This window comes from Netta rufina (genome assembly GCF_964035555.1).
Source record: "Netta rufina genome assembly, chromosome: 5".
In the NCBI taxonomy this organism is placed as follows: Eukaryota; Metazoa; Chordata; class Aves; order Anseriformes; family Anatidae; genus Netta; species Netta rufina.
In genome coordinates this window covers 47,264,215-47,277,600 of record NC_140128.1, presented here as the reverse complement: position 1 = coordinate 47,277,600, position 13,386 = coordinate 47,264,215, and the positions used below count along the sequence as shown (strand labels likewise).

At 33.9% G+C, this 13,386-nt stretch overlaps 1 protein-coding gene across 2 annotated transcripts in view; it reads left to right on the top strand.

Annotated features, from left to right (window-relative positions):
* Window positions 1-13,386, top strand: part of EML5 (EMAP like 5) — a gene marked incomplete at its 5' end in the record, with an annotated part of 100,225 nt that overhangs the window by 52,796 nt on the left and 34,043 nt on the right. For both annotated transcript variants that reach the window (XM_084286969.1, XM_084286968.1), the window contains 8 exons: window positions 2,890-3,076; window positions 4,555-4,660; window positions 5,546-5,639; window positions 7,155-7,255; window positions 9,107-9,309; window positions 9,732-9,843; window positions 11,298-11,425; window positions 12,274-12,415. In XM_084286969.1, the coding sequence (XP_084143095.1) occupies window positions 2,890-3,076; window positions 4,555-4,660; window positions 5,546-5,639; window positions 7,155-7,255; window positions 9,107-9,309; window positions 9,732-9,843; window positions 11,298-11,425; window positions 12,274-12,415 (1,073 nt within the window). The remainder of the gene's footprint in view (window positions 1-2,889; window positions 3,077-4,554; window positions 4,661-5,545; window positions 5,640-7,154; window positions 7,256-9,106; window positions 9,310-9,731; window positions 9,844-11,297; window positions 11,426-12,273; window positions 12,416-13,386) is intronic.

Sequence of the window (13,386 nt, the reverse complement as noted above, 5' to 3'; positions counted from 1 at the left end):
AACCATACATCTGAGAGTATTTTCCAAATGCTTCTTGAACTCTTGACAGGCTTGGTGCAGTGCCGACTTCCCTGGGGAGCATGTTCCAGTGTCCAACCACCCTCTTGGTGCAGAACCTTCCTCTAACCCCCAGCCTGACCCTCCCCTGTCCCAGCTCCATGCTGTTCCCTCGGGTCCTGTCGCTGTCCCCAGAGAGCAGAGCTCAGCGCCTGCCCCTCCGCTCCCCTCATGAGGGAGCTGTAGGCCGCCATGAGGCCTCCCCTCAGCCTGCTCTGCTCAGGGCTGAACAAACCAAGGGACCTCAGCCACTCCTCATGTGTCTTGCCTTCTAGATCCTTCACCATTTTTGTTGCCTAGTACTGTTTGTTGACAGGACAAGACACAATAGTTGCAAATTAAGAAGGAGATTTGCACCAAATTTTCTGAACACCAGAAACTTTCTGAACACCAGAAAATTTGTTTTTACTATGAGGGCTGTCAAGCACTGGAACAGGTTTCTGAGATAGGCTGTAGAGTGGAGGTACTGAAAGCCCAACAAGACAAGGTTCTAGCTAACCTGCTTGAGCAGGGGAGTTGGACACAAGTTAGTGATCTCAAGAGGACCCTTTCAATCCCAACCATTTACTCTCAATATTTTAATGCTTTTGTTCTGCTCAGGCAGATCTCTGCCTTAAGATAGCTGACTTGGAATCCTGTTACTTGTACCTTTTGTTGAAACTCTTCTAACTGGGAGGGGGATGTACTGTCCTAAACCCAAAATACATGAATAAGACAAAGGATAGAAGGGGATTTGAAGCTTGGGAATCGCACTCTGTATTTAACTGTTTAGGTAAAAAAAAAAAAAGCCAATGACAGTTTAGATGAGAATTCTCCAGACTATTGAAACAACAGTGTGTTTCCACATAATGAACATAAAATTGTATGCTCTTCCATAGCTAATCTGTGACTACCACTTATCAACATCTCTGGGAACACTGCAAGAAGCATAGAAATCATAGAAATCTTTCAGTGAAAATTCCTCAGCTGATATTTCAGAAGGTCTGTGGCCTGCTGTTGAATGTGTAAATTCCTTTGGGAATGACTGCTTTTGTATTTTCCTACCACTTAGTTTGTGCAAATAGGCTGCAAATAAGCAAACACATTTTCAAATAATCACCAGCTCTTTCACTCTTTGAGACTAGAGTAGTAAGTACTGTGAGAAATTTTCTGTGAAGTGTTATCCTTTATGTTGGTCTGTTTCTTATTTGCTAATTCACCATGGTCCTGGTTAGACAAGTTAGTACATCTGTGTTTAAACCATTATCCAGTAAGGTACTGATTTGGCATGACGGAAATGGATCCATGACTGGAGTTCTCAGAATAGTGTGCATTAAGCTCCAAATTGGTCAACCAGCTTAAAGATTTATTACTTGACCAATGCATATTCTTACACCATACAAGCAAGAAAAAGTGTATATATTTATATAAATATAAATTTATGAAAGGCTATTCTACCCTGGCTGTGTAATTTCTGTCATTTAAACTTTTTAAGTGTCTTGCATCTGGTAGTTGTATTAAATACTATCCCATTCATGTTGTGTATACCATATTGGTATGTGTACGGATGCATCTTTGTCTTATGTGACGCTTTAAAGACTCACTATTAGAAAACCATCCTGCGTTTTTTTCTGCTTAAAAATAATGTAATTTGTTCTGTTGATATTTGCTTTTAATTACACAAAGAAAATAACAGCATGTAAAGTATAACATAAATACTAAAGATTTCTGTTATTTTGTAGCTACTGATGGTGAACACTGAGTTGTTTCCTTTGCTGTGAATGATTTCCTCATCATTTTAGAACTTAACTATTTCAGTTAGAAGTTGGCTGAAAAAATACTTGGCTAGAGTTTAATGATCTCTAAATCAAAATAATTCATTGCCAATTCAATCACATTCAAGCATCATATCCTTCCTATAAATTTAACTACAGGTATAGAAATGTAAGCAGAAATGTATCTTTCTAAAATAATTGGAAAGTTGATTTAGTGGGATCTATAGGAACTGGAGCAGGAACAGAAACAGATTAACCAAGGAATTAAGAGTGTAAAAACAGGAATTGATCAGCTGTTGTTTATATCAGAAGAAAGAAAGGAATCGCTTTAAGTTGGCGTTTGTAAATGTTTCTTCCATTCACCACAAGGATAGCATTATTAAAAATATTACTTTAAAACTTGCTTGTTTGATTAATGTTTTTTAGGTTTCTGAGCCTCATACATTGTTTTTGAAAGTAGGTCTATAACCATTTTGAAAATGCTTTTTTTTTGTTGTTATGGAATATTGAATCACACCTAGGAAGAAATATGTCGACCACAGTATACGTCCACTGGGAGCTGGTCCCAGTCATGCCACTTGTGGTGTCAGTACTAAAAGGAGACAGGTTTTCCTTTAAATAAATAAATAAATAAATAAAATTTATTTATAGCTAGAAAGTTTCAATATTTACATTTTATGGTGTCTACCTTGTCCACATTCTTGCAGAAAGTTCTGCTGTTTGATTTCTGAGCATTAAGAGAGAGAAAGTGTCCAGAGAACTAGTTTTGGCTATTTCATTTAATTTTGTTGCATGTGGTTTGGAGAAATTATTAGCTATGATAACTTTCTCTTTTGCTGTGGCTGTTAAATAGCAGCCACTTTCAAACTAATACTAGTGGTACTGATGTGTGCATAGTAGATGAAATTGATAAATTGACGTTCCTTTGGTGGGAAAAAAGTTAATCTTAACACACCAAAATATTAATTGGTAAGTAATCTGAACTTTCACATTTATGAAATGTATTTTGCATAATTTTATGTCATAAAGTTTCAATATGTATGGTTATGACCTTGATGCACAAACATTTTTTCTTTAGTTACAGAGGTTACGACTGTCGAAGCAATTTATTTTACACTCAGACTGGTGAAATTGTATACCATGTTGCAGCGGTGGGAGTGGTGTACAATCGACAGCAAAACACACAGCGCTTTTATCTAGGTCATGATGATGACATTCTTTGCCTTGCTATTCATCCCTTAAAGGACTATGTCGCAACAGGCCAGGTAGGAAGCGTGTTTATCAACAATAAGACTGAAGTTGTTACCACTGAAAGCCTATTTTGGAGAAAGGAGGTCCAGCCTACATTTATTCAGGTGGCAGACAACATTTCTCTTGACAATTAATTAACGTTAAAAACTGCACCATAGGTGTATTTCCCCCCCACCCCCCAGGTTCTTTATACTAATTCTGACAATAGATTATTCATTTTTTTTAACCTTTTTTTTTTAATGAATATATTTTCTTTTTTTTTTTTTTTCAACATTATTTTATGTTGCTTCTGCATGATAACAAGTGAAGGAAATGTCCAATTAATGTTTTCTTTTATATCTTTGTTGTGAAATTAACTATGAGAAGCAGTTGCTATATTCTGGCCTCTCAATTTCATGCATTATGGTTTTGGTTATCACTTCTAATCAAGCCATTCTTTGTACCTACAACACAGTTCATTTTAGCTTTCTCTAGATAGTCATTTTAGGTGAATCTTTTCACTTGTTTTCTAAAAAAGATCTCTTCCCATAAAGTTTTGTTCACCAAACATTTCAGGCTCTATTGCTGCTATCATTATTATATTGTCAAACTTCAATAACAGAAGTTTAACAGAAGTTAATGAAGTTTTGCTTATGATGCCCTTAATTTGTGTAAAAGAAAAAAAAAAAAAGCTTGAGAGGAACATGAATTTGCAGGTCAGCTTAGAGATTAAATACCAAAATGTGGAAATTAATTCTGTCTCACTTTTGAGTATTAAAGAGTAAATAAAAATATGCCTGGAATTACTTTATTTTAAAATACCTTGTTAGCAACTAAGTGATAAGCTACATTATATACTACCTTATATCAGTATTTTATATATACGTATTATATACTAAATTACCTACAGAAATTAGGTTATACAGTAATCAAATTACCCATGCAGGATTGGTTCAGATTTTCCTGAAAATGGACCTTATGAACAAAGTGAGGGTTACCCCACAGGTATCAGTGCAATAGAACCTGACTTGTAGGGTACTTTATTACTTGTAGTGACCTCAGAAAGTAATAGAAGTCACCTTGATTTCTCAAACATAAAGTAGTTTACATACTAGCCATAAAAATAACCCATTATTTTTAGACAGGGAATGATTGAAAGATTGATGGAATAAATATGCCACAATGCAATCTATTAAGGGATTTTGTTTGTTTTTGCTGTGTTTTTTTTCTCCTTCCCCGGAAGAGGAGTCTATTGTAAGGTTGGTTAATAGCGATTAATACGTCCAGGTTCTTTGGAGGACTTTAGAGAGCTAGATGTGAGAATAGTAGTTGTGATGCTGAAGGAATAATATTTTGTAAGCCAGACTCAAGTAATACCAGGAAAATTTTATCACTCTGAATTATTTCAAATACTTTTTGAGGTATTTGTCAATATTATGCTTTCAGACAACTATGTCAAATAACTGACGTGAAAGAGAAATGAAAAATGGTTATAAATATGTTTTATTTTCAGGTTGGTCGAGATTCCTCAATACACATTTGGGATACAGAAACAATAAAACCACTCTCAGTATTAAAGGGCTATCACCAGTATGGTGTTTGTGCTGTTGATTTTTCAGGTAATAAGTATTTGTTAATTTATTTACATACAACTTTCCTTCGGTATGAAAATGCAAGCTAATTAATCCTAATGAACTATTGGTAATTCCTTTACATTGAAGGTTTTGTATGAAAAATGCTCTCCAGTGATAAATGTCAAAAGAGAGAGGCTATTTTAGAGTGATAATTCATTTTAAAAAAATGAATTTTCTCCTTTTTCAAGACATGAATCTCATTTCACATTATTGTGTGTATGCTTAGCAATTTCAAAGATGGGTACACGTTAGCAATATGTTGATTTTGAATAAGCATAAATAACTTTTTTCTTAGGAGTTAATGTGGAATATGTGTCAGAGTTGCTGAAAGACTTGACACCAGTAGTATGCTTAGGAATGTTTCACGAATTTCCTAATTTTGCTTTAGTGAAATTAACAGAAAAGTTTAAAAATGAACCGGGATTTTCAGAGTAAACAGGAAATACTATGCAGTTTGTGATGAAGGTTTTTGGCAGCTACATCAGCAACTAACAGAGCAAAGGAATGGTGCAAACACATGATATCTAAGTGCAGGTTTTAGACAGAGTAATTTTAAAAACTAAGGACTGTGGTTGTAATTTTTAACCATGAAGTCTGTGTTTTGTTGAGTTCAAAATTCTTAATTGTTAAATCAAATGTAAAGTTCCTAACTTAGTCCTAAACTCCATCCAATTTACTACTCAAGCTTAAAAACATACTGATGTCAAATGTACCTCTAAGTATACCATAGCTGTGCTTATTTTATGCTTATTTACCTGTTTCTATGTTCTTATGATATTTCTGAAGGTACAGTGTTCTTTAGTGTAGTTTCTTATTATTGCAGCATAAGGTTATCTATCTACTCTCTCAATTATAAATGTATTTTTCTAGCGGATGGGAAACGTTTGGCTTCTGTTGGAATAGATGACAATCACACTATTGTACTCTGGGACTGGAAGAAAGGAGAAAAGCTTTCAGCAGTAAGGTAGGAATTTAACTTCATTTTAAAATTTATACCCAGGTTTAGTCTCACATGACAGTGAGCAACATATATTAATTAAAGAATAATAGTCCTCTAAAGTTTCACTTTTTTTTTTTAAACCTTTGAATTTGCTATGTCTAAGTATTATTTTTAACAGAGCAATAATGTGAGTACTTTTCCCCGCTCTGTTTTCAGTATGCATCCTGTTTGAAAAGGATTTATTACTATCTCCTGATACAATTAAAAGTGTATCAGCTTCATGTTTATCCATTAACTTCTTTATTGCTCTTCAGTGACAGTTTCACTTACTTTTTTTATTTTGAACATGATTTGAGTTTCATGTGAATGAAACTGAGGAGATGATGAAGAGAAAGGAGAGTACTCCCCTTCTAGTTATTTACTAGAAGTCCAGTTAGTTTGACTTCTGTGGCAATGCTGTTTTTGTCCTTTCATTTTTTTTTTTTGCCTTTCACATGACCTTTCACATAGGCCTTTTGGAATATTTTTTTTTTTTTTTTTTTTTTTTAATCCCTCTACTCCCTGGACCCACAAATCTCAGTTTTTCTAATCGAACTTTAATCAGTTTAGATTGGATTTCATTTCTGGGTTGTTTTTCATCCTACCTACTCAGAGGAATGGAATAGAATTTTTGAGAACAGCATCTGTACTTTGCGGAGTACAGCATGAATTTGGAAAGGAACTGGTAGCTCTTTGCTATGGGTTCATTCAGTGGTTTAAAAAACACAGAAGGTAAGAGTTTTTGCTGCTGTTGTCCAGAGAGAAAAAGTTAGTGGCTCTTCTGCGTTTTAAAGAAATAAATATTAGTGAGCACTTCTTGCATAGATAGCAAAAATAGTCGACAGCTGTCTTTCAAACTCTGGGACTGAAGCAAAGCATGGGCTTTATGTATTTAGGAGCATAGTAAGAGGTCTAAAACACGCAACAGGTTTCAGTGCTTCTAAAAGCAAAATTAAATTTCCACGTAAAATTGATAGGGCAATATATTTTTAATTCTAACAAGAAACTAACAAGAAAAACAGAAAAATCAACTAATGAGAATTAGTGGATAAGAATGGCAATTTATTTTCAGACTAAAAGATGGATATAAATAAGATATACAACTGTACATCTTTAAACTTCATGATAAGCTGTCTGAGGTCTAAATGCCATATATATATGTGTGTGTGTGTGTGTGTGTGTGTGTGTGTATATATATGTATATGTATATATATATCTCTGCATCAATTTTCAGTATATTACTTTGTAAAGAAAAGGCCACCTCGTGGATTTCCGAAGTAATGTAATCACTCACATTTGGAAAGTGAAGGCTAATGGCAAATAGAGCAGGACTCAGTATGTTCATTCCTTGGCTTTCATCCTTATAATAAAATAATTGTAAGTGATTTGGAAGTAAATGCTAGCAAGATAAAGAAAGTATACAATACAAAAATATTTTTGAATATGATGAAGAGCTATATTTCAATTTAAAACAGGAAAATATTTTGCTTTATATTTCAGGGGAAGCAAAGATAAGATTTTTGTTGTTAAGATTAATCCTTATATGCCTGAAAAGTTGATTACAGTTGGAATTAAACACTTGAAATTCTGGCGTAGAGCAGGTAAGGTAACTTTTATTTTTTCTTACAGTAGTTTCTGTGATTTGAAATATAAATAAACTCTCTTAACGTGTGTTTCTTGCATGAAAGGGAGATATCTTCTTTGTTTATCTCTAAGTTAGCCTTGTCCTACTCTTTGTAGAAATAATGCTAATTGGCACAATAGTGATTCTATATAAGATCAATTTTCCATGTTGCTAGAGCTACACAAGTAGAGAAAAAAAAAAAAAAAGGATATTCTACTGACTGATTTTATATCCAATAATAATATATCAAATCTCAAAATAGTGCAGAGCTCTAAAATAATAGAACAGTTTTTGGAAGAAGGACAGTTTGAGCATGTATCTCACAAAGATACACAAAAATAAATCTAAGGTGATAAAAACCACATACAAAACTTCAGACAAAGTACTTGAAGTGGACACACCTGCTAGTTGAGACCTCTTTATTTAGATACCTCTATTGAGCTTGACAATTAAAAAACAAGATAAGCAGATTTCTTTATGTGCTTGAAAAACTTTGGACAGTGAAAAAAGCCATTCCCTAATGTTAGTGTGAACATTGTTGTACTGAACCTCAAAAGGCGTATGTACACGCACGGACTAAAGACTAGCTTACATGCTAGGAACCCTCTGACTATTCAAACAATCTCATCGACTCACCTGAGTCCCTGCTAAAGCTTAATTTTAGAGATAAAAGTCTGTGATAAGAAAAATTATACTAGTTTTCTCAGTTCTGGCTCCAAGATAAATTAGTCACCATTGTCTGAGAGCAAGCTGTTGAAGTCTATATAAATTACTTATTTTAAGACTAGTGCTTGCTAAATAGAGAACAAAGTGTATAAGAGAATATTTACTGGGCAAATTACTATATATTAACGTGTTATATTACTATAATTCTTGCAGAAAGAAACCTTAATTGAGATAATAAAAGCAGAGATGGTTCTTTTGAATAAAAAAGAAATTAATTAAAATGCCCACTTGGTTTTAGGGCATTGCTCAGTCAGCAGGAAACAAATTTCTTGAGTAGTGCCACCCATCTCTGTGAACCATTGGCAAGGTAGTCACTGTGAAACACACTTAACAGCATTAATGTGTGGAATAGAGGATCAGTGCACCTTAACAAATGCAAAGTCTGTGAAGTCTGCACTATAACAGGTGCACTTGATATGAGAAGTGACACCAAATTGTATACTTAGGACTTATGCTTTCATCAGTGCCAAGTGATAGCAAAGAGTTTGAGACCTTGCCTCTGTAAGCATGAGAATGGTACAAAGCATCATATCCTGAGCAGCTTCTGTTTTTATACTACATGAAGTTTCTTGAAGGCTTATGAAAATCTGAATCCAGCCTTCTAGCCAGAAGTTACTAGGTATCATACATATCATTACTTGAGATAATGGTATTTTATAGAATTTTAAAGTTCATATAACTGCAATGTTTCAATCATACAGAGGTCAATACATCAAACCTTAAAATTAAAATTCCTGAAAACATATCATGAAAAGGATGAGATGTCAAGGTGTAAACAATTTTTTCAAGTGCATTTTATGAGGGAGTTCTTTGAACTGTGGTAGTTACTATTTTTTTATGTTTATAGGTGAGGTTTCCAAATGTACTTTCTCTTTGTTCTATGTCTGTGTTCATGTATGTACATATTCAAAACTAGATTCAAGTAGTAAGTTAGAAGTAACATTTTATCAAATAGAACAAAAAGTCTATTTTGTTAGGCTTGCTTTATAGAGGATATGGTTACCTAGATGAGAAAGATCTGTTGCTCTGGGTAAAGTTACATAGCTTTGGGGAAATAAAATAACAAGCAAACTCTTGATGACTTGTTTTTCTTTTAAACCAGGGGGAGGACTAATTGGGAGAAAGGGCTGCATAGGTGCAATGGGAAGAACTGATACAATGATGTGTGCAGTATATGGCTGGACTGAAGAGATGGCATTCTCTGGAACTTCCACAGGGGATGTCTGTATCTGGAGAGATGTGTTTCTGATAAAAACTGTCAAGGCACATGATGGTCCTGTGTTCAGCATGCATGCATTAGAAAAAGTAAGTTAACTGCTAGGATACAACATAACTAATGTAGACCCAAATAAAAGTGTTTTGCTATGACATAATTTCATTTTCCTGTTCCAGCTACCTCTTTGTCAAGCCAGAAAGAATTACAAGTTCACCATCTGAATGTAGGGAGGATTGTTCTGTCAGACTATGTTGACCTGCCATATTTGTTATTATGTGATGATTTGCATGAAGTTAAGTTTGCATAGCAGAAGTTTAGAGACTTAGTTGTCTTATGCTCAGTTGGTAACTCAGAAGAGTGAGACTAACTAGAAAATCATGAAACTTGTTTACAATGAAACCTTCAGAACTTGCATAACAACGTGAGTTTGTATGCTGTAGTAATCTGTTGGTTCTGAAATATTAAGGAAAGATGATCAGTGATTCTAACTTGTGGATTTTTTTTTTTCCAGGGATTTGTCACTGGAGGAAAGGACGGGGTAGTAGCTCTCTGGGACGATACCTTTGAACGTTGTCTCAAAACATATGCCATCAAAAGGGCTGCTTTGGCTCCTGGGTCTAAAGGTAACACAGCAGACTTTTTCCTCATTTTGATTTTATTTAAAATACTTTCTTTAGAAAACTTTTTTTTTCTGTGGAATTGCTTTACCCAGTCAGGTAAGATCCACATTTAACATAACAAATACTAAAAATTAATATTTTTAAAGCTTTTCTGATTCTGAATAAGTCATATTTCTGTTGTTGAGGCATGGCATGCTGTAGTGTTTGTTTGCACATTTGGTGGGGACGGATCTTAATATTTAGAACGATAGAATCATTTAGGTTGGAAAAAACTTAAGACCATGACTTCCAACCATCAACCTAACTATACCAAGTCCCCCACTAAACCATGTCTCTAAGCGCCATATCCACATATCTCTTAAAAACCTCCAGGAATGGTGTCTTAATCAGTTCCCAGGGCAGCCCGTTCCAATGCCTAACTAAAATTTCTGTGAAGACTTTCATGATATCCAATCTAAATCTCCACTGGAGTAACTTGAGACCATTTCCTCATGTCTAAAGTCTACTTCCTTATGTCCTATTTACCCTACTATCTGTGTGAATTAATTGATTTAACTTTGAGTCTGTTACCTCCCAGCTGATTTTTTTAAAGTGATGACCATAAAGCCTATTATGTTATTATGTTTCTAATTATGAAGTAACCTTTTCTGATCTTTTTTGTTTTGGAGGAGTCTACAAAAGGAATGGAATTTAGAATTGTGGTTAGTTTGGTAAGGGATTAGTATGTTTTATGAATTTTATGACTTAATTTTCTGTAATTGCATATGTGTGTTGAAATGATTTAAGAATTCTTTAATTCCTATTCCTTTAACTTGTTCTTGCTCTTAGTGTTGATTTATGGTTTTCCCTATTTGATGTTCTGGAAATAAGGTCATGTCCTGTTGTGTGTCCCATGTCCGTCCTCCACTAATCTATTAAATTTGTATTTTCTGTGTTTTAAAATATATGATTTAATTTTCAGAAATCATGAGTGGAACACCCATTAACTAAAACATTCTGTTACTGCTTTTCTCATTCTCCTATCTGTTCAATGAAATGCTATGTCTAAAAGTACCATAAATGCTGGATGTAAAGATAGTGATATAGCTGATATTTCACATGCATATTTTTTCAGTAAGATAAGTTTTTTCAGTCAGTGAGTGAGGCTGATGAAACTTCAGAAATACCCTGAGAAGAAAGATTAGTGGCATTTGCTTTATATAGTGGTTTTATTATGGAAAAAAATCTCAAACTAGAAGTTTGAAAGAATGTCTAGTGTGTGTTCTTTCATTGGTTGGGCAATTGCTAAATACTCCTAAATGAGTCCAAACATATAAATTCTTCTATGCAGGACTACATTCTTGCTTGTTTTCTACTGAGTATCCTTTACTACAATCAGAATGTAATGTGTACATGTGAAAAATCCTCTTTAAGACATAAAAGAAAATTTTCTGTCTTATAATATTTTAATGTTCTAGGTCTCCTCTTAGAAGATAATCCTTCTATACGTGCCATATCTTTAGGACATGGTCATATTTTAGTAGGCACAAAGAACGGTGAGATATTGGAGGTGGATAAAAGTGGACCAATAACTCTTCTGGTTCAGGTACGTGTTAGATACTCCATATCACAAATACTGTTTTATTTTTTCAGATAAAGACTGTTGTGAAATAACAAGCATTTTAGTAACTATTAAAGTTAACAAGTTACTGTCATTTCATACATTGTTAAGGCTACGATAAAGCACTGTGACTTTTTCATGAGCAAAACAGATCACAGAATGTCATGTTGAAATTTGTTCATCAAGTTCATTCTGTCAAATAAACTGAAATATAGTTTTAGTCTAAAAATAAAGTAAGTCAATGGATCCTCCACCAAATTTCTTACTAACTTGTTTTGACTATTAATTACTTCTTTGTCTCTTTTGAGGTTTGTTTTTAGTTTCTCATTGTAATTACGTTAAAAAAAAAAATTCTCTTTGCTATACCAAGCAGACAGCATTTCTTAAACCTGTCTACAAAACAGGTTGTTTTGTTTTGTTTTACAAAATATGTCATCATACGATTTCCTTTCATACTTAAATGTAAGTCTCTGTATCTTCAAGTTTGTGAGTGGTCAATGCAATATGTAAACAATTGGAGCTTTTACAGAATGTATTAGAACCTGATGCTGTAATTTAGGAAAAGGAAAATTCTAGGGGTGTGTGTGTGTGTGTGTGTGTAGATAATTTCTCAGAGAAAGGTTTTCACAGGTATAAATGACTACTGTAATTTGCACTTAAGTAGGAAGGTGGAGTTTTTTTCAGGTGTTCTGTTCTATTTAGACATTTCTTTATTATCCTGTAAATGCATGTTCTCATTCTGTTGTTTGTTGTTGTTTTTTAACCTCTTAAATCTCTTGTTTCTTATTTCAGTTTTAAATATAAAATCATCTGATTCACTGTGTATTTTTCAGGGTCACATGGAGGGGGAAGTTTGGGGTCTAGCTACTCATCCTCATTTACCCATTTGTGCCACTGTAAGTGATGACAAAACCTTAAGAATATGGGATTTATCTCCTAGCCATTGTATGTTAGCTGTTCGCAAATTGAAGAAGGGTAAGATGCTTAGTATGAAGAAAGATCTAACTGAATTCAGTTGTTATTTACTAGTGTTATGATTCTTGTAAAAGCAAGACCAAGTATATTCTTTTCTTTGATTACTTTATTGCTGCTGTATTCACAAGTTATATAGCCCTTAAGCTAATAAATCTGTATAAGAGATTTCTTTCTAATACTATTCTTAATACATTACAATTGCAAATAAGCTTTAAGGCAATAAATTTACAATAAAAGTTGAGCCAGTGACTTGAATCTGCCATATTGTCAGTAATATTGCAAGCATATTGGGACATTTTAAGAATTCTCATTTTGAAAGAAATTTCAGAAGTCATGTTCTTCTTTGTGAATGTTAGAAGAGTCTGGAATGACAAGGAAAGAGAAAAGCAGTCATAAAATTCTTATTGTATACCATATAATACAATTTTATTTTGGATGAAAAATCTTCTGTAAATGACACCATATAGAGACTCTTTTTAGCATTAGACCACACTGTCCTTATCCAGGTTTGAATATGTATGCTTTGCTAGACAGAGGCTTCATCTGTTTTCAGTTCAGTAAAGCATTCTGAACCACACCTTCTGGGGAGCTTAGCTGAAAATGATCTGGATCGATGAACTAATTGTAAGAAAATCTATAAACTGGCACAAGCAGGGGTGGTAATGATTAGAAAAAAAAAGTTTCAAGTTGATGGAGTCTGCTGGACTTATAAAGCCAATAATCTTAATATTTTTAATAGTAGTTTTGGCAGAAAAGTAAGGACTGTGATGACCTAATTTGATGATAAAAACAAATTTTGAAATGTTTTGGCAATCTTAAAAAGCACCTGTTTACTGTAGAGAAAGAGCTGGATACTATTGCAGACTACAGTAATAAAGTCGCATATTGTTTCGTAATTAAAAAGCAAGACTTGATGACTGTAAGAAAGATGTCTGTTTAGCTGAGGAGTAACTGAGGTTTGGAAGATTCAG